The sequence below is a fragment of the Strigops habroptila genome, chromosome 18 (genome assembly GCF_004027225.2).
Source record: "Strigops habroptila isolate Jane chromosome 18, bStrHab1.2.pri, whole genome shotgun sequence".
Classification (NCBI taxonomy): domain Eukaryota; kingdom Metazoa; phylum Chordata; class Aves; order Psittaciformes; family Psittacidae; genus Strigops; species Strigops habroptila.
This window is the reverse complement of record NC_044294.2, coordinates 2582379-2609914: the sequence shown is the minus strand read 5'-3', so window position 1 is coordinate 2609914 and position 27536 is coordinate 2582379. Positions and strand designations below refer to the sequence as shown.

At 46.5% G+C, this 27536-nt stretch overlaps 1 protein-coding gene across 5 annotated transcripts; it reads right to left on the bottom strand.

The window, feature by feature from the left end:
• Window positions 1–1212: 1212 nt before the first annotated feature.
• Window positions 1213–26179, bottom strand: USP49 (ubiquitin specific peptidase 49). 5 transcript variants are annotated; one of them, XM_030473380.1, is made up of 7 exons: window positions 26113–26179; window positions 9813–9957; window positions 7516–8926; window positions 5572–5776; window positions 3935–4043; window positions 2959–3164; window positions 1213–2197 (listed from the first exon to the last, which is right to left on the bottom strand). In XM_030473380.1, the coding sequence occupies exons 3-7, from the start codon at window positions 8896–8898 to the stop codon at window positions 2007–2009; spliced, it is 2094 nt and encodes a 697-aa protein (XP_030329240.1). In that variant the 5' UTR covers window positions 8899–8926; window positions 9813–9957; window positions 26113–26179; the 3' UTR covers window positions 1213–2006. The 5 variants fall into 5 exon arrangements, with proteins under 5 accessions (XP_030329240.1, XP_030329241.1, XP_030329242.1 ...); XM_030473381.1 differs by lacking the exon at window positions 26113–26179 and adding an exon at window positions 12885–13308; XM_030473383.1 differs by having other exon boundaries at window positions 2077–2197; window positions 3110–3164.
• Window positions 26180–27536: the final 1357 nt, after the last annotated feature.

The window sequence follows — 27536 nt, the reverse complement described above, 5'->3', positions numbered from 1 at the left end:
GGTAGTAAATTCCCTACCAAGTAAATACAAAGATACAAAGACATTCACTAAAATCCCTCCGGACCCTGCTACATTTAGAGAACCAGAACTACAACTTTTGACAGAGTCCTGTGGGAACTGGTTTAAAACTGTCTTGTCTCCAGTAACATTAGAGCGTATGATCTCAAAATGAGACTTAATTGTCAAAAAGACAGTTTTTGGTGACTCAAAAAGGAGCACGTTGCTCAGACACGCAGGAAATGGGAAACTTGAAGGACAGAGGAGACCTAGCACGACACCGTGCTCTGACACGGTGGAAGCTTCCTGCTTGCTGTGCTCACCTCTGCACGGCTGGAGTGAGGAACAGCAGCCACAGCACCACAGACCAATTTGCCCATAGGACAGAGGATTAAAAGTCACAGTCGTGGCAGTGGGAATGGAGGAACAGCATTTGGGAGACTCGCCTCTTCCCCCCTCCACCACCGACACAGGGTTGTCAGTGTGTGCCTGATGGGCAAATGCTGACAAGAACAGAAAAAGAGGGAGGAAGAGAAACACTTTCAGAACTTCTCTACCTGAAAATGAAACCGTTTTTTAAGAACCTCATATCTTACATTATTTCACCTTTAAAAAACCCCCAGATCATGAAGACTGACAGACATTGTGTCTCTTTACAGCTGAGTATTCAGATTTGCTTAGAACATGAAATGTGAACTGCCAAACCCCAAATTATAAAAACACACCTGAGGCGCAACTGTAGGCTGAGAAGTGACTATAAATAGTCAACTAAGGCCCTGTGTTTCTCACAGAATTCTAAACCCAAGACGATTACAGATACACACACTTTTGTAGCCTTCCAAACTCGATGTGGAATTTGACATTGAAGTACATTCCTTCCCTTTATGGCCCAGCAGAAACAAAGACGGCGCAGGCTGAGTTCTGCACAACCTCCTTGTATGACAACTGCAATTCATGGGCATTCCCCTTAGAGGAGCAGTAGCAGAAGCATCCCACTGTTGTGGGCTCACCACCACCCTGTTCCCCTGAGGAAAACATGCCACACATGTAAAAAAGTGCTACTTTGCCAGTGTAAGATGCCTCCACGCCACCCGCTTCTGCTGTCACAGCCAGGGCTCAGGCTTCTCTGTCATCCTGATGACCAAGTTATGCCAGCAGAAGCCTGTAGTGCAGGCTTTGTTTTTGCTGCCACTGTAAACAGATATGACACACAGGTACATTCCCGGTTTATTACAGGGGTTTGTGTTTTAAACATACTTTCTCCAGAGCAGAACTGTTTTCAAATCACATTCCTAGTGAATTTAGCTGCCGGTTCAGTTCAGCCCAGAGAACAAACCATCGAGTGCACACACAGCCCCAGAAACGCTGAGGAGAAGAGCTGCTGACAAAGCTTGCCCACCATGGGTTTGCCCTCAACTGATGGCAAAGAACTTGGTATCCCAGAGATCGCTGAGGCCCCGGGGGAGTATTTTCCCTGGTGGAAGGACATTTAACATTCCTCTAGCAAGAGCAGCTCTGAGGGCAGTCAACTCCATCTATCCAACAACTGTCCCAACAAATACCTGGGTGATCTGCGTTTCAAACCCTGGCAATCTGAACAGCAATCAAAGGGGAGGGTACTGTACCTGTTCCTTCTGGAGTTTTATCAGCATTACCAGGTACTGAAGGTTTTTGAAGCCAGCTGAATGCTTCAATATCCCGGTTGTGCTCATCTGTTACACGCCTTACCCAAATCCTTTTTGAGATGAGTGCTACACACAGCACCAAACCTTCCGATTTCATTTTGTGAGCATGTTGAACGACAAGATGCTTTCTAAACAAGATTCTGCCTGCAATCTTACGTGTCAGAATGGCACAGCTCGACAGGCTTTTCCAGACCCTGGGTGGCCAATGTCATGAGCTGATCCCCCTCCTGCAGCGAGCCTTTTTTTCCCCACAAAGAGGAAAGATGTGAACGCCAATGGTTGTAAAGAAAACTGAGACTGTTGGTTGAGTCACAGAGCTCCCCATCATGGGAATGTCAGTCTTCTGTCCTTATCACTATGTCTGGACGGCACCTGAGCTTGGAGTTGTTTTTCTGAGATTCTTGCTTTGTCCTGCACTGTTCTTTGAGTGTAAAAAAGAATGTAGGCCTGGGTTTTGCACACCTCCTCCACACTACATACATTCAGTTTGGAGTCATTGCAGTGGACCCAAAAACCTAGGAATCAAAGTGAGAAAGAGGATATTAGTAAGGGAGGCGTAATTCCTTCAGAATGCGTTTTGGAACTGTTCATAGGAAACATCCACAGAGAAAAAGGGCAGTGTAGGAGAAAAGGCATCTCTATCTTTTCCTCTATGGATGCTTTGGAAAGGAGCTCCTGATCTGGAAAACATTTTGATTGTTTCTGTGCCGTTAACAGAGTTTAGAAATACCAAACTGTAATTTAACCAAGAGTATATTATAGCCTAAAAGCTCCATTAGGAAAAGAAAAATTCCCTGGAGAGAGGCAATTTGTAGGTCTTTCTGCCCAAGTCAGAAGGCAGAATCAACACTGATCCAGCTGCAGAGAGAGACTGCTGGAAACGCACAAAACCCCTGCGGATGTTACTCATGAATAGTTCCTGTCCAGCTTCAAAACACTTTCTGTTTATCTCATCATCCCAAGGATACTGAGAAAAGACACCCAGCTGGAGCAGCTCCACGGAGTTACGCTGCATGAGAAAATGAAGCATTCATGCTGTTAACAGCAAGCAATAAAAGGCATCCCGAAGGGCTGCGAAGCAAAGAACAGCAATCTGTGCCTTTAGGCAAAAAACCAGAAAACATGCTACCAGGAAGACATTCTGGGAAACAAACTACCAAACGCTGGGAAATTGATTCCAAACAACTTTCGATCATAAAGTTTTACAACGCACTACGTCTGTGGAATAAAACACGAGGTTCTTGATTCTGTTTCCCCCGTAACAAGGCACACGCACCTCCCTCTGTGTTGTAGCAATATGCTGTGTAGTGTCCTGAGCCAAACCCTTTCCCGTGATGCATCACCACAGCGGAGAGGTCATAGACAAAGGTCTCTTTGTCAAGAGAGGAGAGAGAGTCCCTGCAGCAGTAAGGTTCCATGTTTAATACCTGGTCAAAGAGGACATGGACCCCAATCTTCTCGCGGTGATTACGTTCAGACCACCTGCAAACACAAGGGCACGAATCAAAGACTCGGGATCCCGCTTCTCGCCTGTGGTGCACACAAAAGCAGCTGCTGCTCGACAGCTCTGAAGAGCTTTCTGTGCTCGGGTCAAGTAGGCGTTGTGTAATTTTTTCCTTCTGTTTCCACTCTAACATCTCCTACAGTCATCTTCTGCACACATCTCACTCTGTCACTGAGGCCCATTCGTTATCGTTAGGGTACTGTTGAGATTTGCAACAGCCAAGCACAAAGAAAGCCAAACTACCGTGACAGCAAGACAGCGTTTGAAATGCTCAGTTGTAATATAAACCCCACACGCCTCAAATGCCTGGCCTGATCGTTTCAGAAACTGCTCACAGTATTTTGAGCTTTGTCTGCTATGCTTTATTCAATGGGTACATACATAATATTGGCATTTAACTAGCACAGGCTCCCGGCTTCAACAAATCTTTCACTCAACTCATCAGCTCATTCATCTCACAGCCACTCTTTCAAGTTGTCTCCAAACTCAGACAACTACTGTTGAGTACAATGCAAGGAAATCAGCATTAACACTCACAAAACATTACATTGTGTGTAGAGCAGAAAACACGATACAAACAGGTTACTGACTGTAATGTGAGTTGTACTCTGGGAGGGAACCACCTCTCTGGTTTGGGTTAAAATGCATTTACCAGAAAGGGAGAGATTATGAGCCCACACTAATCACATCTCTCCAAAAAGACAGAGGCAAGTCTCCTGCCTGACACCACACAGTGTGCCCCACTCACCTGAATCGTTTAAGGTGCAGCCGGAGGACCTGAGGTAGTCTGTAGATCAGTAACTGCTTTTTAGCTTCACTCAGAACGAGAGGTTTGGGAGACGACTTTCGCCGTTTGCCTACCAAATAGAATTAAAAACATCAAGGCAAAGACTGTCGGGGTGTAATTAATTTCCAGAAGGGGAAACAAGCACATTCTGAACTCTTTTCTTCCAGTAGCACTAGTCCAGCTCATGTGCACTCAGGATGCACGCACAAGTCAACATGTCCTAGGAATTCCTTCACAGAGCAGGAGCCACCTCTGAACCAAAACTGAAAAGGGAAAAAGGTTCCTCCTGCCAGGGCTTCCTCTTTCCAGGACACTGAGCATATGAGTGTACCAGGAGGAAGACAGGTGGCTCCCAGAGCTTCCAGTAAGAAATGTACCTGTTAATTAGATTTCTGCACCTCACCGCACCAGTTCACAACAGATGGGTTGCTCTTCCTCCATCACGTCTAACAAGTGCCCCCAATAGTTTTTGGCACCTAGGTGCAGGCTGGTTGCCTTCCCCTGGTTTTTTTTCCCCTGGTTAATATTCCCTTAGTCATTTCACTCTGAAGAAACTGTTACAATTTGGGCTTTCACAAAGAATCCAAGAAAACAGAGTTGAGATGAAGCTGTACTCATCCGCATTAACGCTCTGTGAACAGTGTTTGTGAACCAGAATCTGCTCAAACCACATTTGGCTTTGTTTCAAGAACATCTCGTCAATGGTTATTTCCTAATGCCCTGTGAAGATGTTTGGTAACAGATTTGTGAGTCGACAGAGAACAGATCTCTACAAATATTTGCTGCTTCAGCTGCTTAGTTGCAATGTAAGTCAAGTTAGTGGCATTTTCCTCCCGAGGGGATGAATATTTGCCATAAATACCTGCACGAAAAAAGAATTTCAAATCCAGCTTATCAGAGTAGCTGAGCTGCATGGTCATAACACAGCTAAAATTATTTTCAGGCATATAATGACCTCACACTCAGACCTGCTACAGGAAGAGAGAAGTCATCTTCTAGCTGAGCGCAGCAAAACACGTGCATCCATCTAACAGGTATTACATTAACCTGAGACTGCCCAAATTACATCAGTCCATCGCTTCTTGACAAAATGCCTATAGAGAGATGGAAGCTGGAACCTGGCAGCACACCTTGAGAACTCTGCATTTGTGATTCTGGTTAAAAGATTCAATCAAGAGCGAGCTGCATATAGATGACTTGTTATAAAAGCTTCCCTGCAATGCAGAGATGAGCAAACCTGAGGGGATAATGTTCCTTCTTCTGTCCCTAAATCCAGCCCCCTCTCACCCCAAAAGAATTCTTGAGGTTGCCTTCTCCTTTAAGGCAAGTGAGGAGAGCGTAAACGGGGTCACAGTAAAACCTTAGCAAACTGTGCTGCTGAATGATGGAGACGAGAAAAATGACATATTGGACCCAAACCGCTACCTAAAGGAGCAGAAGCTACCAACAGGAGGAAACAAAACAGCACGAGCAGCAAGGAAGAGCACTTTTCCTACACATGCAGATGACAATACATGTTTTTAGACACATCAAACACATCAGAAACCTCTTACATGGAAAAAGACATGGCACAGAGACAGCATCAGCAGCTGACTTACTGTTGCACTGGTCACACGCGTATATCCTCCCTTCCAGCGCCTCGGTCTCGGTGAACTTGGCCAACATTTCTGTCAGCATGCACTCTGCCTGGTGAACAGGGACAATCCCCTTCTCCATGGAGTGATAGCGCTCGGGGAATTCCAGGGAGAGATCCCAAAAGGGCTCCACAGTGTTGGATTTGTAGTTGCATGTTATGCAGGTGACCTGGGGATGATGCAAATGGAGTTATGTACGTGTGCACCTGCAGCCTGGCAGTTACAGTCACATCTAAAGAGCAGGTTTATGCCCCAAAGGCATTGCAGTTTCACAGACATAAAGATGATCTGTGAGTCAAGAGAAACATGACTTATTTCCACTCTCAAAGCTAATCTTGAGCAAATAATTTAAACTACTTTCCCAATTCCCCCCCAAAATGGAGCCATTGTTCACGTTTATGGGATTTACTTCCTCAGATGAACACTGTTACAGGTATAACACTGATTTACAGCTGGTAACAAGCACCTTGGATCTGCTTTCTACTACAAAAAGTACACATTAGCATTTAGCATGCCATCATCCTGCCACGGTTTCTCTACCTTCCTTGCATATCTCAAAGTATGTGACTCCTTTAATGCTTTATCTGCTAACTATATAAAGTTTTTCATGAACAGAGCATGAAAGGACACATTTCAGATGCATTCGTTTTCTTGTGTCATCCCAAGAGTATTATAAACAAGAAAAGCAGAATAAGAAGTTTTCAGTTAAACTCAGAGGCAGAAAGTGAGAACAAACGAAGGCAACAAAACCAGAAAGCAGATCTGGTCAGACCCTGTGGTTCTGTGAGAATCATTCACCAGAAACCAGCTTCCAACCTTGCAGCTTCGGGCACTGAAGGCCCCAGTAACTTCGTGATGGATTTGTAGCTAGCAGATAGGGAGGGAATTCTTCTGTGCATGGAGGGGTTTGAAATTAAACACAGCACACATACACAAGAGTTAAACAAGTAGAATAAAGAGTCTGACGAGTTATTTATGGTGTATCACAGGTGCAGATCAATTACACTGATTTGTATCTTCACATTGTTAACAGAGACCTATCGCTGAATCTACAACATCAGCCCCAACAAGCCACCACCCAGAGCCAAGGGACACAACTGAAAGAAAAATGTTGAGCTTAGAGGTCCCCAAGAAGCTCACACGCTGCAGAGATGATTCACATGAACCAGGACTTCAAGCAGCCTTTCCCTGAAAGCCAAAAGCTTTGACTTGAGAAATGCACCTTTTAATCTCTACCATGCAGATAAGTTTTATGAGGGGGAAGCTCACTGGCACTGAGAAGGATGATATAAATAGCAATGAGAACGGGCACACGTGGTCTGAGCTCCCAAACCCTGGAGTGTCAAGTTATGCACAAGTTTCATTTCTCCTGGAAAGCAAAGGTAGTGGAGAACTTTCAAAAGGCAATGGGCTCTTGTGGGGAACAATATGTTTCAGACAAGGGAAAGGCACAGGAATAAGAGACCAAACAGCACAACGGGCACTTTCATCTCCTACAGAAACATATGTTAAGCATGCTCAGTGTCTCGAGATGACTTTCATAGGTCTGCAAAAAACCCCAAATTGTCAGAGAGAGCTTATTTGTTACAGCACAAGATGACAGCCCTCTCTGTCCTTCATCATGTTCTTTCTAGACATAGAAACAAAACCAGGAAGGGAAAATACAAGTTACAAAGACGCTTGAAAAGCACAGTAAAAACTTGAAAATAAGGGCTTCTATACTTGTGCAGATTTCATTCTGAAGTGGCAGAAGCCAACTGAATTTATAATACCCGTGACAAGTGTGGAAAATGCTGACAACCTGTATAGCAACTCCTCTCATGTATGTGAAGGCTCCTCAGGAACCAGAGCCTTTGCTCCTTGGTGTGAATGGCTCTAATTGATGCCTGTGCAAAAGCAGGTTCATACCTGACTAAGCAACTGCCCATGAAAAATGGTGTTCACCACCTTCAGGACCTGCTTGGTGAGCTTCCTCTGGGAGAAAGGGATGAGGATCCTGCGCTTCGTTCCTTCCGACTCCAGCTCCTGCTGTACTTTATCCAACAACTCGCAGAGAAATTCCTGAGCGTCCTGCTGATCGTACCCTCGGAACGCCGGGATCAGGCTCCACACAGAGTGCAGCATGGCAAAGGGAGACACGAGCGCCCACTTGCCAGACCACATCACTCTGAAGAGGGTGTGCAATTCGTGACAGAGGGAGATGTGCTTTGAACTCGGTTCCTTGGGCTGTATTAGTTCTAAACTCCTGCTTATTGAGGAGCCACCATTTAAGCCAGCTGGCAAGCTCTGCGTGCCATATGATCCCACTTTGTCAGTCTTCCCTGACTCATTAGCAGCAGACCCATTTGCCAACTTGCCAGGCATCCTAGACTTCCCATTCACAGTTTTAGCTAAGAGTTCTTCTGTTTCACAGAGATCAAGTGTCAAAAAACATTCTCTAAACTTCTGGAGGTGACTTAGCACTTGCAGAATCGAATTCATATAACATGTGTTTCCCAGGTTCCTCAGACCCGTCACCCCGGGAGTCATCAGAGGCTTACGCCGGATGGAATAAAACTGTTTGAATCTGCTGCTCTGCATCTGCCTTGAGGTAGGGGAAGCGGTCGCCACCTCCCTGAATTTCCTTGGAATCAAGTTCTCTCTGTGCACGTGAGACAACAGCCTCGCGCTCTTCCTCGGAGGAGTGTTTGCCAGCTCCTCCAGGAGCTGCCTCTTCATCTCCCGCCGCCGCTGCCTCGCTGCCTCCTTCTTCTTCTCCAACTCCTCCATTTGTTTCTTTTCTTTCAGTTTTAGCTGGCCCCTGGAGCTCTTCTCAAACCAGGTCCGCAGCGCCTTCGCAAGCAAGGACTGGCGCCGGTGCCAGAGGGCTGTAAGCATCTGAGACTGTCCCTGAAGGCTCCTCTGATGGCTGCACATGTCCTCTCCCAAAGCCATCGATCGCAATGTCCTGCCACTCCTTGCTGACGGGTCATGCTTTTGACTTTTAATTGCTGACAGAGAACTTCTCAGCAATTTCAAATCACCCTCCGGGTTATCATTCAAGACGTAATCTTCACAAAGGTAACAAAAGACATACAGGTCATTAACTTCCATTGCCAACGGATGCCTGGTTTCTTCAAAGTGTTTAAGTGCATGCTCCTCGATGTACCTCCCGCAGGCCACGTGGGAGCACTTCAGGCAGGCCCAGATGGACTCCGTGGTCTGGCAGTCCACGCAGTGCCACTTCTGGGGGTTCAGGATGGAGTGGTCCTGGGCGAGTCGTAGCCGCCCAACATGTTTGCATCTATCCATGTCTTACAGAAGTCTTCGCTGCTTTGACCTTGGAAGGCAAAAAGACAGAGAGAAAAGGGGCTTAGAGCCACGGCATATATTTGAAACGATCTCTTTTGTACTGGCCGTAAAGACCTATAAAAATACAGATGTCGCGTCTTGTCAATCTCAACCTCAGTTTTCCCTCAAGCAACTCCATTATTTCTGTGGGCAGTTTTTAGCACCAGCCAAAGATCTTGGATTGACAAGGTCTACAGAATACAACTGTCTATGTGTCTACTAGGGACAGCCCAGCCAGCTGCCAGCATGCCTTACCCAACCTGAATGGCTCGCTTCCAAGGAGAAAAAGATTAATTCAGTCCACACACTCGTTTGATCTTTAGCTGCCCTCTTGAAATTGATACATACAAAATGAATTTGGAATGGGAATGCGTGTCATCAGGACTAGGCTGAGGTTACTAACTTCTTGCAGAAGCCACAAAAACACCAGATAATTGTCATAACCAGAGCATTTGCAAGCCCGCAGGCTCTCCATTCTACCCTGGAATTCTCTTCATTTCCCACAGCCTCCCACATGTTTCAGTGTTTAAAAAAATCAGGAGGGAATAAAAAAATGAAATGTGTTATAGTGAACCTAAAGGAACATCTGCAGGTGTACACGCTTGCAGGAGCACACAGAAAGAGGAAAAGCAACTGATTCACTGCACTGTAACTGAAGAGAAATCAAAGCAGCGCTACTAGAAGGGGCAAAAAGCTGTCGCTCCATGTCCTGCACCCGTGCGTGCATAGAAGATGCTCAGATGTACAAAGAGCACAAGTGACACTGGGGCTTCTTTTGTATGGTCCCTCCAACGCTCTGATCCAAAGGGAAGAGATGAGGGCACAGCAGCGGCAGCAGCAGCGCCCAGACCCGCTCGCTCGCACGCACTACTCACGGAGTCCTGTTCAAACATCCTTCCCCCCGCGCCGCCGCAGCCCGGGCGCGGAACATCCCCATCGCAGCCAGAGGAGTCTTGGCGGATCTTCGGGAATTTAATTACTACTTAAGTCTTCATTGTAAGGCAGCGCAGCTTCAAAGCCCTAGAGAGAGGATATTCGTGTGATGCACAGAAAAAAACTGAGCGCGCTGGCAGGGCTGCTTTGGAACACGATTAATCCCTTCAGTGCAAGAGCTACTGCGGAGAACACATTTATTACAGAGACCGGATTTCTCTGGAAGTCGAAGTCGGAGCGCACCGAGGAACCCAAATACTGAGATGTTAAGAAACGTCACGTGGAAGAGGCCCTGTGGAATTTCGTTTTTCTGCTTTCATTTTCTAATAATCTATAAATCTGCGGATCACATGTAGCCTCTTCATCATCAGCCTTTTGTAGTGGACGACCCAACATATGGCAGAGAGAAAATGTGGAGTTAAAAAGACGGAGCGCAAACGTTGCACCTCCTGCGATCACTTCAGTGCTGACTTGGTGAAAGCAGGGGGGAGGAGATGGGGGAAAAAGGAGGCAAAAAAATCTGTCCTGAAATAGCCAGTATCAAACAATAAAAATGAAGCAGTGAATAGTTGTCAAGCGTGAACTGCAACAAAGAACTACAGAGGAAAGAGAGACAGGAAAAACCTGCATTTTGCCCAAGGTAGAAATGATTGTAAACCCGTATCTGTTGTAATAATCCAAGAAAGACTACATTAACTCACTTACACACCTACAGCTTGAATGCAACACAGAGCATGACAGGAGGGACAGTAAGAACAGGCACAAAGTGGTTACAGATGTCGCAGAGAGCGTCGGAGCCGGCACACAGAATATGTAGTTAAAAGGAATCACTCTACAAGGAGCAAAGTTTAACACAACGGAGGCTGTGGCTTCCCCAAAGACAGCTATGGAGCAGTTGCCTCTGTCTGACCAGGCCAAGTGAACATATCTTTAGTGGCCCCCAAATTATGCAGATTTACTTTAATTACTATCTTCTTCCAGTGACATTGTTGCTAAAGATGGAATCTGTTAAAGGAAAATCAAAGCTCTTCTGTTCTTTAACTCTTGTGGACTTCAGATTAGAGCACAAGTGGCCACTTCAGAATTCATCTCCACGGAGTGATCTGCAGTGTCTAAAGAACCCTTTCAGCTGGTTATTTTGAACAGGTCAGGAAGTGCTGCACCTCTCCTTTGGGCTGAGTCCATCCCCTCACAAACCCTCAGACCTGGAAAGGCGCTTTTGGAAATCCCACACTAAACAAAGGACTGATTTGGTCTCCAAGTTGGAAACATCCTTTCCCACCTCCCTCTCACCTTTCTCCCTGAGCTTTTTTTCCTCCTCTTTCTCCTTTATTTTTCTGCTCAGGTCTTGATAGAAAATTGTGGAATAATCCCGTCTAGCCTTGGTGAGACCAAGTAGCATAGATTCCAGCTTGAAAGAGTATAGACACTATGGTAACATTGACAGCCTTCATTTACATAAAAGAATACTAATTATGTTGTATCATCAACATCTGTGATTCTGCTCACTGCCATATGCGACAGGGTTGGGAATTTAACCCTTGAGTCTCACCAGCATAGCTGAGATTTGTGCCGTGTAACAGAAATTGAGCCTTTGAAATACCATTTTCTAGAGGCTGATTAAATCACCGCCAAGGGAGGTCACCCACCAGCTCTGCAAGGTCTCAGGACACAGCATTTTCCAAGAACTCTGAATTTATCTGCAATTTCCAAGGTAGAAGAAACAATGCTGATACGTTGCTGGTTTCAGCTGGGTAACAGGCTACAAGGAAATCAATCACACACCAGATACAGTGCATTAAAGAATCATGTTTAACAATGAAGTAGGCTGTCAGTATATAAATCACAAGCCTTTTGTCAACTGCTTTTGCTTTTCCTGTGTGGGCCAGCAAGATTTCCTGTTTGAAAAGGAAAAGAGATTTGAACACTGTTGGTGGGTTAACAAAGCAGCTTTGTTACACCTTAATTTGGTAATTCTCAGCACAAAAGCATCTTTAATGCTGCCTGTGATGTTCCCCACCTGTTTCTCTTCAGCTATCTATGGATTATGGATACTTCCCTTGCAAATCTAAGCCTTAATACCATGTACACTCAAGTTAGAAAGAGCGTTTATTTAACCCAAACCACTTCAGTGATAGCTCTTTTCAGCTTCCTCAAACAAGAGGAAACCTATTTGGCATCAGCGGGGTTGGCACATCCGAGCCGAGGAGGCTGTGGAGCATCTGCATCACTCACCCATCAGTAAAACTGGCTCTCCCACATCGTGCAACGCGGGTACTAAAGGCAGCTGGGGTGCCTCAGGGTCAGCCCTGCCATCCCACTGCAAACACTAAACACACCACTGGAAGACGTGCACATGATGAAGAGCAAAATCTGTTCCTCTCTTTTACATAGGTAAACAAACAGCTTGCCACAACCTACCAGCAAGAATAAAGAGAACTCACTAGCAGGAGAAATGACAAAGCTATGATGAAAGGAAAGCCCAAAGATGAGTCAGAACCTGTGAACAGTCACGCAAGGGGGAAACAAACCTTCCAGAGATTACAGGGCTGGAGCTATTTAAGATATTGCAACAACTGAACACAACTTTATGTGGTTGATGTGACAAGCCATGAACAACAAGAGAGTTTAACGATGGAGAATTAACACCTTACTAAGGTCTTGGAAGCAAACAAACTGAATCTTCTCTTTGCAATTAGAGTACTTCAGGTTTCTTTCTTGGGTTTACAATTCTTTTTTCCAGCAGGGCAGATCTCATTTTAAGCAATAGCTATAAACTTCTCCTTTCTCACATACTTAGAACTTTCCTTTCCCAGATAAGGGATGGGGGAAGGAAAAGAGGGGAGGAGGAACAACTTAACTGCTCTACATGGAGAAGAGGTATGAGAAGCAGCATGGAGCTGCACTGCAATGCAACTAAAGATGGATTAAACCTGGAGTAATAGGAAATAAAAGGAAATTAAGGACACAGGTTTAGCCAGCAATGTTTTAGAGACAATGTGAAAAACTCTCACCTTGCAAATCACAGTATTTAAACACTGGGTCAAACCCTACTTTCTGTTCTTGCATGGCTCTTAATCATGGAAAAACTTATGGCAAGATCCTGTAACAGCTTCAAGAACCAAGCACAGCCGAAACAATTTGGCTCTTGACCCTAGAAGAGTGTTAAAATAAAACACATGACTTTATTATGTTTCTTTGTGCCATTCTTACACATTTTGCAACTGATTAAAGACATCTGCACAGATCTGTCGACACTCGCTACTTTCTTCTTCTAAATAAATGTGCATGAAGCAAAGGGAGAAGTTCAGGGATCAGGAAAGGTGCTGGATGTTCAGCACTGGAAGTGTCTTTCATTTGTCCAAGAGTTGATTCCAGAACAAGGAAAAGCCTTTGGTGCCGACCCAAACTCCTTTAGCTGCAGCCTGGAAATCATCTCTAAGGACGGGAGGGAGGCTCGGACTGAATGGGTCTTTCATGCACACATTCAGGCCTCTCCTGGGGGTGGCAAAAGGGAAACACCTCACCAGGCCACCGGCAATCGGCACCGCTTTAGAGCACTGCTGCCTTTTATTTTCCTTCTCATTTTGGTTTAAAACACTGTAGGAAAAAATACCCTTAGATATTCTTGCTTTGCATCAAAACTACATATCCTACATAAATCTACTGCACTGGAGCAAATAGGTTTAAAAATCCTGGATGCAAAAAGCCAAACACCTTCCACTCTCCCCCCAGTTTTTAGGAGCAGCTCTGGAGAATTTCTATCGACTGCAAATACTCAAAAATGCAAATAAAGAGATATCAGAGAGATTCTATAGTTAAAAATCGCATATAACTACTCAAAAACTTTATTCCTCCAATTATTTTAACCTACCCATTTGTGAGGAACCAATTCCTCAACCAGATGTCTAATGAAAACATGTAATCGGAGCTGTGCGGAAGATGGGAACAAAAAACTCCCGCTCTAGACCTTGGTGTTCCTCTACCAGCAAGAGCCTTGTGTGTCCATACAGCAAACCTGCAATTGCCTCTCAAAGCCACTGGCAACAGCACTTTGTCAAACACAAACCCTCCTGTCACTGATAATTGCATTAGAGAAGAAGAATTGCTGCATGAATGAAGGAGTTCCACCAGCACATCACCTGAGCAGGTATCCTGTATCCTTACAAAGCCACTGCATGGTCCAGAACTACTCACTCAGTACCCAGAGCAAGGAAAACAGGCAAGAAGCTCTTTCTGCTTCTCTTTCTCCAAAGAGCCATCAGCTTGCCTGGGCAGGAATGGGTTTCTCCCTTCACTCTTCTAGTTCAAACCCTTTTAGACTTTCAAATTGCATCTCCAAAGGGTAACAATAGCCCTGAAGACTTTTTCAATTATTCTGAAAGCATATTTCCTTGAAAATTGCCAGCTTTCTATCCTCCAGTTGCTGGATTCCTCCTATCCAGGGTGACATACCATCAAGTTAGTTACAGGCAAATTAACACAGCTGACAAAAGTGGGGGGGGGGGGGGAAGGAAAACACATGAGGAAGAGTTAGAGATGATTCAGGATTCGGCGTTTCATTGAAGAGGCAGCAGAGCAATGAATTAAATAGCTCCTGTGAATCCATGAATTAACCGGAGTTTAAAAGACAGACGATGAGACAGGAGACTCGAGCTGTGACAGCAGCAGCAGTCGCTGCTCCCACCTCCCTCCTGGCCAGCATCAACCTCCTCACCCGGCCACACAGAAATCTCCCACCTCGACCCAAAGCATCCTGAATTCCACAGCATCTCCCCTGGAAGCTGGCTGGTGTCCTACGGGAGCCACGGCAAGCTCAGAGGACTTCCACTGGTTCCAGCCATTCCATACAGGCACCGGAGGACATCCCCCCACCTCCTCATGCTGTTCAACTCCCAAGCTATAATCACAAGGGAGCTTGACGAAAATGTGACTTTCCTGCCAACTTCCACAGCGAGTTCTGTTTTATTAACTCCTTTAAGTTAATTATAACTATGTCAACGTTAAACTGTTTCTGGGAGCTCGCACTGTGCTGTAAAAATGTGCTCTAGGCTCAAAATTGGAATCTCAGGAATCAGTTTTCAAAGAAATATTCAGTCATTGCAAAAAAACCTCACCAACCAAACCCAAACCCCTCCAAAACCCCAAAGCATGAGGATTAACAAAATCCTATTTCCTGCACTGGCATCCTTGGTGGGAATGAACATGACTTCTGCAGGACTTTGTTCTTGGAATCATCTTGGGAAGCTAAAGTTGGTGGATACTGGCCCATATCTGATTTTAGAGCACTGGGAAGAGCACAGACACTGCGGTGTACTGAGTACAATTAGCTCCCAACATGTCACACTCCACAGCAGAAAGAACAAGGCTTCAAGGGGCTCCAATTTGTCCCTAACACCAACCATGAGGACTGACCATCCTCGCTATGACGTTCTGTTCTCATGGATTTAGGGGGATAGCTGAGAGAAGACAAGCGTTTGCCTCATGTTTAGCATCAGCTGGGAGATGTAAATGTCCCAAACCTACCAAAACAGAGATGCTAACATCCCACTACTATAACACGCCAGGAAGGGAAGGCTTAGCTACACTGCAACCTCTCTGCAGATACACACTCTCTTTACTAGAGACTTGCTGGCAAACTCCAAGAAGTCACAAAACCCCACCAAACTCCTTTAATTTGGTTCAAATACATTTATGACTAGAATAAATTTATGACTAAACCAAAAGACTTGGCATCCTCCAAGAGCAGTAACTCATACTTCACACAGGCCAACAAATAGTTGCAAATGTGCATCTGTCTTCTATCCACATTCCTTCCTGATGAAGATCCTCTTAAAACAAGAGCTAGTTCAGCGGTCATGAGGAATGGATCTGGCAGTTTATGGTTTGAAAATAATCAAGGAAAGGCAAAGAGAAGGTGAAATCCGTCAGCTCACAAAGCATTTCAATACAGCCCTCCTAAGGAACCAGTGAGTCTGTTATTTGTGCTGCCATCCACGTTCTCCAGATGTACAAGTTTAAACTTGGAAGTTTTAAAAGCATGTTAAAGATGAAATATGAATATTCTTATGAAGCCAAACTCACTGTTTCTCACCTAAGTGCAAGAGATGAATAAAAATAAGCAACTGAAGCCTCAGGTAGAGCCCCCAGCTATCTGCATTTTCAATTTTCACCTTTTGACTTCAGCTTCAAGAGCAGCTTTTCCATGTGCAATACAACCAATCCTATTTATTCCTTTGGGTCACCACAAAACAAGCAAAGAAAGAGATGCATGTCCTGCAATTCCCTGGAAATGTGGGAAGTTACAACATAACAGCCCTGGATGTTAAAAAGCATTATTAAAATGCTATATACTTCTTAGTTCATGGCTTTCTAGAAGTTAATGTTTCTTCTTTTACGGCAACACATAAAATTCTCCCTCCCCTTTCTTTTCCTAGGCTTCCCAGCTTTTATTTTTGGTTTGGCTTTTGGAAGTGTTAATAAGCTGGGAAACACAAAATGGATACCCCATATAAAAGGGCCACTCACTGCACATTAAACCAATCCACAGGATAGCCTAGTTCTGCTGCACCAGTCCAAAAGGGATAGAGCCAGTGCAGGAATTCCACTGGTACTTACAGCTGGAGAAGCCTGGAGCAATCATAGCAAATACAGACAATTTGAATTATCAAACAGGAGAAAATGGTTTGCATTAGGACAGTTTGAAAGTAGATGCTAACTGCCCAATATAAAGTAATCATTTCATTTTATGAGTCAAGCAACAAGCTTCATAGAATCCAAGAATTCCCACTGAACTATTTCCTTACTCATGACAACAGCAGAGAGGGACACACCAGCGTGTTTTCAAGTTTGCTGTGTGTTTCCTCCTGAAGAACCTCTCTGCTCGAGCAGGCAGTGACAGAGCTGTCATGGATGCAAGCTCAGTGGCACTGACTCCAAGTCAAGAGCTCTACATCAATTTTCACCATTGGGAAATTCAGGTTTTATGCCCCATCACCCCCAGACTGTCGGGATTCGCACCAAAACTGAGCTCTTTTTGCTTCCTCTCTCACTGCCCAGCTCGGTTTGCATGCAGGTTTAGTGACACTGCTCAAATGGCCAAGGACACGCTCACGTACTTGCGGGTCAGGACCTGGGCACAAGTGAACAAGGCACTTTAGGAATAATTAACAGGGTACAATTAAACAGAACGAGCCATGTTCTATTTCAGCGTGGCCGAACAAAGCAGGAATAGAGGAGAGAAACAGGCATTCTCTGATGCCCCCACTTTCCCTACCTTATTATTATCATGGCCTACTACAATGCAGCCAAAAAGCTCCATTTTTTCGGGATGCAGAAAGCATTATTCTTTTAACCAGGCCCTTCAAACACTATTTTTCACATTCAGTGTCTATCACATTTATCACCAATTGTCCTGTAACCAAGACATTCAGAGTTGAGGTTCACTGCAACAGCTCAGAGATGTTAAAAACATTCAAAGCCACACACTCAACCTTTGATAGGGAAAATCCTGCTCCCTTTCCACCTGCCTTCACAATAACATCAACAAAATTAAACAGAACTTCCCACTGCTGGCAAAAGAGCTTCATTAGCACGGTCAGAAACCGGGTGCGTTTTGACCTATGGTCCCTTGCTCCGTCCCCCCCATCGCTCACAAACCCCGATTACTTCTGTATCAAAAGACATGCAGTTATAATAAAACAAACCAAACCCATTGCAGGGGTACGGGGTGAAGTTTTGGAGCTCCAACACGTCAGAGAACCCTCCCGCTGCTGCTCACACTCACCACGGGCGGCCGCAGCACAGATCAGTTTAACAGCCCCAGCATTCAGCGGCAGACTAACAGCCTCCTCGAGGATCTCTTTGTGATCGACACAAAGACGGATCACACCAGAGAGTGAATACTTGGTAAGTTATGGGTAGTCCTCTGCTGTTCTTCCTCCCCCATTTTAATTCATATTCATCTTGGCAAAATCTTAGACAGACTATTAACTAATCTAAAACAACATCACAGCTGATACAACACATAAAGCAATCAGTCAAACGAACATGTCAGTGCCATCTACTGAGGCAATAAAGAACGAGACAACCCCAGCAGGCTGTGGCTTATTATCTTCACAGCCATAATGAATAGGCAAATAGTATTAAATATAAGTAGAGTATTCACAGCCACATTTTGCAATGTTTTAAGCAGGAAAGGTGCCTCCGATACATTTGAGGAGCAGAGATTACAAGAAGACAAAAATAACGAGGGGTTTTGACACAGCTCTCCATCATTTTCTTTTCCTTCTCTTGCCAATCAACTACTATCAGGTCTTTTAGGAGTGAAACAGAGCAGCAGCTAGAAAATTTTCTATGGGTTTTAATACATGCTGTTAACTGGTAAATGGAGTAATCCACAGTGATCAGTTTAGCCAAATGCAGCAAGGACTTCTGCTTTTTTTAACCAACAAACCCCAGGCATCAGCCCAAGATGCTCAACAGTATTTATCTGTGCAGCATCCATGAGCACTGCCACATCCTTGGCTCTAGAAGCAGCAAATGACCTGACCCAGCCTTTGCTTGGACCACGGCGCTCCACCAAGGTCTGCTCTGTTTTCTTGTCAACAAACAATCAGACAGAGATTTACACGTCCTCTTCTCTGCTCAGCTGATGTGCCTGTTCTGTGCTTGGAAAACAAATCTATACAGCAAACCCTCCTCTTCCCAGGTGTGCAAAAGGAGACCTAAAGTGGCAATAATAAACATAACAAGAGTATATTCAACCTCAGCCCTCCTTGCATCCAGCCCACCAGCTAACACGAAGGGTTTGCTCTGGTACCTAAGGAACAATTTCACTTGCTTAAATGCACCTTTTTTCCCCCCCTTCCTAATGGAATTATTCCTTATTTGCATATTATGAATCCTGTTCTGGTTGAAATCCTCTTCTATAAATTACAGGGGATATCTGAGCAGTGCCTTTGTCTTTACCACAACAACACACCAACGTAACAGAACGAGGTAGGAAATGGGAACACGGAACATACCGGGCTGTTAATCTTCTTTAGGAACTGAAGATCAACCCAGGCCCCATTCTACACTCGGATAATTTATTAAAATAACAGATGCTGAGAGGTTAGAGTTCATCACATCAATTTGTCTTGAGACGAAACGACAAGAAGACGAGGAAAGGAAAGAGGGAGAGGTGGGTTTGGCTTTGATGTCACGATCCTTGCCTCAACAAGCTGTTCCTAAAACCTTCCTGTTTGACAATAAACAGGATGTTTTCTTCCTTATTCCCTGAGTCACTCGTTTCCACAGCATCCAAAGCCCAGGTCGAGCAGCCACGCTGCAGAACCAGCCTGAGAAGCAGGATTCTTCAGTCCACCTTTGACAAACACTCACTATTTCCATTCTGTGCCACAAACATTCCATTTTCCCAAAATAAACTAACTCTCGTGAGCAGGATCTTCATCCTTGCTCTCATTCAGGTGAATTAACTATTCTTAGTTAAATAGATTTGCTTCTAGTCTTAGTCTGATGACAGATTAACTCATGACTGGTAGGATTATAGACTTACCTCTGGAACGAAATCACTTCTGAATCTGAGTTATAGCTATTAGTTCTTTAAAGCTTAGCTGAACAGCTTTTAGTAGCTCCTTTGTATTTTTGAAAGAATGATTAAACATCATTAAATCCAAGCTAAAGGCTCTTTCTCCCAACTCCAGTGAATAAACAGTTAGCTGATTTAACTTTTGTTTTCTAAAGGAACAGCAGAGTTTTACATTGATTTTTTGGAGAATAATTAATACTACTCTAAGTCTAGACTACTTGTCCTTAAAATTTAAACATGTTTTTCATGTTTGTGTGGTTTTTAAGCACATAAAACCCCTCTTTGTTCTCCTCAGAGAGAAACAGCTCTTGAGATCAACCTGCTCCTTTGTACCCAGCGTGGCACTTCTGTTCCCATCACGTTTCTCCAGCTGCAGAAGACACAACCAATTCTGCAGGGATGGGCAGTATAGCCCTCCTGTTACACCAACCAACATACATTTAAGCATGGCTTGTTTTTACATTAAATATCAAGTATCCCAAATAGGACACCAAAATTCCCATGCCATCAATAAATGGTTTCCCTCCGCACCAGCAAAGTAACGTGGAAGCAGCCACTAAGCAAGTAAGGAGTCACCCTCCTGATGTCCTCCTAAAACAAAACCAGCCTGTCCCTACTGATGGAGGTCCTTGGATGGAAGAGCTGGAGGCATCGCTCCTCCATGAGCGTGGGGCTGGAATGAGATGGTTTAGTTGGACCCTGACAGCTACAGGCAGCCAATCTCCTTGGGTTCCCAGCCCAAACACTGATCCACACCCCCCCATGAGAGGATGGGGTTTGTTTTTTCAGTAACACAATCCACTTGTGGTTAATTCACCTTTAGCCCCCTGGATCAGCCTAAGCCAGCTGCAATCCCTGCATTAGAACACAGCCTTTTCCCCTCTTGGTTAATGACTGGAAAACCCCTAAGCATCCAAAAGCAGATCGGGTTGTCCCATTCCAGCAACACACCTATAGATACACACACAAACAGACATAGGGTCTGTTTAAATCAATCCTTAGATCTCTCCCTCCACCCAGAAAACCCCTCAACTATAGGCACGTATAAAACCCCCAAGTGAACATAAATGTGAAGCCCAATTAGTCAAAGGAGACATTAGCACCTCGTTTCCCTGAGCTACACAAACCTGCAGGGGGGGGGAAATCTTCACCCCGACTGTTTGCTAAAGTTCAGCCTAAATGATTTCTTCGGATGCACTCCAGCGCTGGATTTATGCAGATAATGTTCAAGCTAGAAGCCAGCCACAAATCTCTATCATTTCCTTAATACACAAGGCACTTGTTATTCAGCTGGAACACATTTAATATACAGCATAATGTGAAAGTCTAAACTATCTAAAATTAGTGGGTAGAGTTAACTGCGGCACCAGGCAAGAGGCTGAACGGGTCCCATCACACCAAAAGAAAGGATTTAATATAAACCACAGTTTTGCTGTTTGAAGGAAAGGAAAGCACGTTCATCACAAACTGACTGGAACGAAGACAGGCTTAGAGACACGGATCCCTTCAGGAAAGCAGGGAACAAAGCTGCAGCAGTGCAGAAACACGAGCCAGCACTGACTGCCCTTCTCAGGACACTCATTTTAGGATTCCTAGCTAAAAGCTACTTATCCCTTCATCTGCAACACCCACCTCGCCAGGCTGCAAGGGCTCTCCTCGCACCGACTGCATTGAGAGTTCAAGCCCTCGAATTGTCTTCGGAGGCTTTTCAGCAGCATGAGAGAGAGGGGCAGAATGTAATTGTGGGACACTATTTCTTAATCAAATCTAAGCCGCCCACTGCAAGTGAATGGGAAAATATGGTTGCAAGGCAATGCTTCTCCATCAAGTGCACGGCTTTGCCTTTCAGAGCGAATCAGGGAATGGAGCTGTGGTCACCATTTCTTAATCGGCTCAGCTGATGTCCTATACAAGATCTCAATGGAGGAACACAGCTGTGGCCCATAACTCTTGACTTGATCTTCCATGGTTGGACTGAAAAGCCTGAAAAGCACATAAATGCACTAAAGCTTTTCCCCATTATATTGGTTCTTTCAAAACCATCACTGGCTTCGCCCGGGGAGGGGGGGAAGTTTCTTTTTCAGTGCACTCGGCTAGAGGTTGAGTGTAAAAGTTTGGGTGATATATGCCACACACTGAAGTACACTACAATAGACCAGGCTCTTATTTTCTTGTAAAGACCACGATGGAGCATGTTATTTAGTAGTTCCAACCTTCTGGAGGGATTCGTGTGCTCGAGGATGTGGGTTTCGCTTTGCCTAAAGGACCCTTTTGCATTTCAGTTAACAAAGTCACCACCATTGAAAAAGCACCTCTTTAACCAGATTTCCTTTCTTTTTAAGAGTACGTTCACAACTGACATGTTACACCAGATACGTTTCAAATACACTCATGCTAACTGTGAGCTGTCAGATCCCTGTATTCCAGTTTTCTGCCTGAAAACGTGGCTGAATTACGCAGCCGAGGCAGCGAGACCAGACAGCAAGTGTGCACACCATGAGGAGAAGCACAGAAAGAAGCTGGTTTTCACACAGCTGCTGTATTTTCCTTCTGTTTTCTCAGCAAAGTTCCTCAAAGGCCAGACTTTTCAGCGAATTACATTATAATTCCCTGGTTAAAGTAACTTACTGAGTGAGCCTTCTTTAAAAACAACAAGTTTCCCATTTCCTGAGCGGTTTCGTGCTGCTCTGTGGGATGTTGGTGGTGCAATAGTTAACGTGCACTCCTCACTATTGTGTAAGCAAAAAGCTAATTAACAACACAGCACAAAGCAGCCAAGTTTGATTTGTTTTCTAGCTATCTTATGTCTCCTAAAGCCACTAACTAGCTCTTAACACCGCCGCAGAAAGTGAAGGGATTTTTCTCCTTTCAAACCCATAGAGTGTGCATTTTAATCTGCATTTCCCTCAGTATGCTGTGCTATGAATTACTGCAAATACACACATCATTAGCTTGAGACCACTTAGAAATCACTTCCCTACGACACTGGCAAAGGGGAGAATCCCCACCTCCATTTTTACCTTCTCTCCCCTCGCTCCCACTTTAACCTGTTTTGTTCAGTGGCAGAGCTGCTCCATAGCCGCCTGTGTGCTGGGGCTGTAATTCAATGGCTTTTGAGCCATATACGACTTAACAGCCTCGCACGAGCCATCTTTGATCTAAAGCCTCATAAAAACCAAAGTGAAGAGCATTAGCACTGGTATATGGGGCGATCTGAACAAACAACTTGGGCATTCTGAGCTAGAAATTCCATTTTGAAATGGCAGTGGTTAAAGAACTCGTCGGATTTGCGCAGTGCACTCCAGAGCAAGGATTCGTTAAGGGTTTCGTGCTAACGAGGCTGGTTTCCCATTCACTGACATTGAAACGGGGGGCTTTTTTTCTATACAACCCGCATCAACTCAACAGCCTGTTCACTGTGGTTAAGTGTTGAGGAAAGGTGAAGTGTTTCTACACCGAGCAATTAACAATAGGCTGCCGAGACAAGAACATCTCCGAAGGTTTCATTCCCCAAAGGAGAAAAAAAACCCCCAACCAACAACAAAACCAACCCTTGATGAAATATTCAAGATGAAAACCACAAAGGTTGTTAAACAAAATGAGAAACTTCCAGTGTCTCACCCGCTGGAGGGATTCCTGTGGGAAATAAAGGGTCTTTTGGAGCATGTCCCACCAGGCGAGTTGTCGCTAGAGGTGCCCCATCTTCCTTCTCCCCATTGCTGCACCCAGTTACAGGCAAAGTCTTCAAACAACTTATCTTGGTATCTCTCTGTTTGTTTCTAACAAACCATTTTAAAACAAAAGCCTGAGCTCTGTTTTGGCTCAGAGCTGAGGTCAACTTCAGAAACCCTTTCACACTACCCTGGAGCAAAACATGCACGTGAAAGGATTCACATGTACCTTGTAAGAGCGGATCTGAATTTCGTGGTATTTCCATTTGTTAACTATTCTAAATCTATCTTCTGAGGGCTGAGAAAACACTGGATTTCCCTGTATGAGTCCCAGCAGAAGTCCTAAGAAATTTCACTATGGAAATAGCTAACAAAAGGAAAAAAGGCCAATAAAAATAGGATCTTAAAGGCCATATTCAGTAATTCATAGCAACTCTGCCACTAGGGAAAGGGCTTCTTGTCACTCGTTCTGAGGTGCTGAGACAAAACAGTAACTGCTTTTACAAAACCCTGTTAACAAGTGTGGTTTAGCACTGAAGAAGACAACCTGCATCGCCCGGTGTGGACAGAGAGCTGCAAACAAACACGCACCAAGCGAAGGATTATGATTAGTCACAAGAAACCCGCTGCAGCGAGGACCCACACTCGAGGCTTTCACACCCAGGAGCAGAGGTGATCCACCAAGCTAAACTTCCCAGCCAGCAGAATCCCTGTGATCAACAGCACAACACACAAAAGGAAATCCTTTGCTGTTCCCTTCGAGTTTCCCAATCCAAGCACTGATCAGACCAAGCACCGTTTCATTTTGCTGCAGCACACAAGGCTCATTCCCCATTTCTCCATCCTTACAGGGCTCCAGCGTGTCTTGTCAACCACAGGGCTCTGTATCCCTCACAATCCCATTCTCCACAGGAACTGCAGCAGCAGATTCTTTCCTAACGATGTTTGGGCACAGAACAGCTAAATAAATCCCTGGTTTGGACTTACTGGCTGCAGCAGTCCATAAACCGCTGCATATGTGACTATTGTTAAACCCCGCTCCTGAACAAGCAAAATTCTTTGTAACAAACAGAACTTGCACAAGACCAAGAATTACTCCAGACCTGAAAAGCTGCCAACTTCAAAATGCCCTTTTCACTTGAAGTTGGCTCAGATTAGTAGGAAGAAGGATGAGGGGGGAAATAAACAAGCGTTTACCGCTTGCAGCCTGGTGTTTGAAAGCTCGCCTTGCTCAGAGACATCAAATGCTGCTCACGTTTGGGAAGTCATTTTCAAATATTTGCAGCTAACCTCTTTTCAAAGCAATTAAAACCAACACCAAACGCTTTTGGTGCCCTCGCTCCTTTCTTTTTTAACATCGTACCAACGTATCTGACAATTGTTCAACAACAGAGCGTTGTTTAAGCGCCGCTGCTGAAGGCAGAGCCATAGAAATTCAGCGCAAACCCCAGCTCTGCTGCACACAGACAGGGCACAACTCCAGACACTTCACTCCTTTAATCCAAGGGCAAGTTTAATCCACATTTCACACCCACAGGGAGTTTTTATCTTCACAATTCCACTGATTTACCCACTCTCATCCTCCCACTCCGCAGCTCTCCCTCCTGTCCTCCTCACATCCCAGCCATGCGTTTCCTTTGCTCCAGCAGCACCTCACATCTCACCTCCACCAACAGCCCCCTCCCTGTCACCCTATTTTTGCTTCCTGTTCCACCTCCTTATCACCCTGTTTAATCCAGTCCCTATTTCTCACCTTGCCTTCAGCACGAGAGCCATTGCTACTACATCAGAAGCTCCAACTAAAGTCACTGAGTCGTGAGGAACCAGCAGCTCCCATCACATCCTTCACCACTCGCTCCTCAGGTTGCAGCAGCATCTCCTCCAAGGCAGTGGTACAGAAAAGGACCCAGTTTTGGAACATTTCACACAACAAGAGCTCTGTTACTCCAAGAGCTCTGTTACTCCAAGAGCTCACAGCATCTTTCCCTGGCCAGAAGTACAAGTGTAGCTGTAAGTAAAGACGCTTTTCCCCCCTCCCGTATAGATTCCAAACCAAGTGGGTGCTGTAAACGCCTGTCATTGCTCTCCCACCGGCTGTACCTGGAATCTGACACACGGATCGTGCTCCGCTTTCCTACTTACAACCGCAGGCGCCTTTCCCTGAAGGAGCAGCTTTCCCAAACCCGGCTCCTGCCTGGGGGGGGCTCAGTTATCCTCTCTGCTTAACGGAGCATCCACGGAAGGGGGCACAAACTGCTGCGACCCCCCAGCTTCAAAAGGTGTTTAAAGGGGGGTTCGGAGTCCCCCGAGGCAGACACTGACCCTCAGAAGACCTGAACCCATCGTGCCCCCGACCCCCGCTGTTACTCCCTGCGCCGGGGGACGGGGCGCACGCAACCCCCCCACCTTATTACTACTATGTTTTAAATAAACAGGAACCAACATCCCATTCCCTATTCAGGGAACGGATTCTCCCTATTTTCTGGCCCTTCCCAAGCACACACGGGGCTTTACGAGGCAGTTTTTCCACCACCCCCCCAGCACCCACCGGGATGCGCCCCCCGCGCTGTGCCCGGCCCGGCCGCCAGGGGGCGGTAGAGCCGCCGTGAGGGGCCGGTACCGGGAGGGGGGGTCCGAGGAATGGAGGTGGGGGGGGCTCCCGGCACTCCCGCTTCTCAACAAAGGGAAAGTTGCGGCTCCGCCGAGCCCGGCGCGGGGCTCCCGCCCGCACACAAAGGCGGCGGACGCCGGGGGAGGTGTGTGTGTGGGTCAGGGTCCGCCTCACCCCCCCCCCCCAATTGGGGGTATGTGTGTGTGTGTGTGTGCACCGAGGACCCTTCAGCACCCTCCTCACAGTGGGGTGCCCCCCGCTTCACCCTCTCCTCCCCCCCCACCTCCTTTTCCTCTGCTCTCAAGGGGGGGTCTCAGCCTCCATCCCGCCCCCCCCCCCCCCCCCCCCCGAGCGGCCCCTTTATTTACCGCCATCATCAGCACGCGCGAGCTGTCACCCAGCGCGAGACACCCCGGCCGCCGCCGGCCACGCCCCCCCTCCCCGCCCATTGGCCGCCCGCCGCGCCACGCCCCGCCCCTCCGCGCCACGCCCCGCCCCGCCGTTGGCTGGAGCGCACGCCACACAGCGCGCGCGCGCGCATTCCCCACCCTCACCCTCACTCCCCCCCCCCACTACACCTCCGCTCCTCCCCATTCAGCGTCGCTGCTTTACGCCAATTCCGTAGAGCGGACCCCCGCGCTCACAGCGCGCCGGCGGGAGCCGCTTTGCGCAATCTACGTCTGCGGCACCCGCAGAGTTTCTGCTCGGTGCTTTACGCACTCTGCGTAGCCGCTAGTGTGGGCTCTTGAATGGCGCAACGGGAGGGCAGCGCCGCGGGGCGGTGACGGCCAGAGCCCGGCCCCCGCCGGTGACGTAGCGGGCTTTGTGAATCGCAGGGTGAAGTTGGGTTGAGGCGCTGGAGGGTCAATGAGGGTGTTTGGGAGACAAAGAGACTCCGAGAGGGGTCCCCAGGGGGCTCTGAGGTGGTTCTGTGGGGTGGGAGGTACCCCACAGCGCCCCCGAGGTGATGGGGGTTCTGAGGTGATGGGGGTATGTGCCCCGCAGGGCCACAGACAGCACTGAGCACACAGATGGAGCCATATAGGCTGTGACAGGGCACTGGAAGGCTCCCAGGTCACTCACAGGAGCCATGAGGGGATGGAAACGCGTTGTATCAGAGACAAAGGAGGCTGGGGCAAAGCCTGTCCCCAGCAAGGGACAGCCACACTCCGGGGTCACCTGCGCCCATAGGGACAACTCACTTCTGCAGCCTTCAAGTACCATCAGGGACCAGGCAGGAACCGGCTCTCTGGGCAGCACTGTGTGCCCAGTCATGGACCATGCTCAGTGGCGTCACACACACCGTTCCTTTGCACAGGGACAAAGTGTCCCCCCCATCTCATCCTAAATAAGTTCTGAGCCAAAGCACCGCAATCTACTGCGACAAGTGGGAGCCTGCTTGCTTCTGCCAGGGCACAAAGACACTCCAGAGCCTTGCGAGCTCCTACAGCAGCCAAACCTTCCCATAAAGTCCCTTTCCGGGGAGCTTTGTTGTGTTTTCTCTACACCTTCCCTTTCTGAGCAGCGCCTGGTCTGTCCTGACCCCGCATGGGCACAGAAATCCAGCCACACACCTCTCAACTGAACAGCTCCCCATTGCAACAAGCCTGTAACGTCTGCTAAGAATTAGAACATTAATGAGACCCTTACGTCTCTGTAAAGCTTAGCAGGGTGCAGCTGCTATGGAAGTACCTCCTCATACAAAAATGTCACAGCACGAAACAGAACAAAAGCCCACGGTATCCCCAGGGTGGCAGCGAGACTCAGAGCATCCCTCTGCCACCGAGAGTGA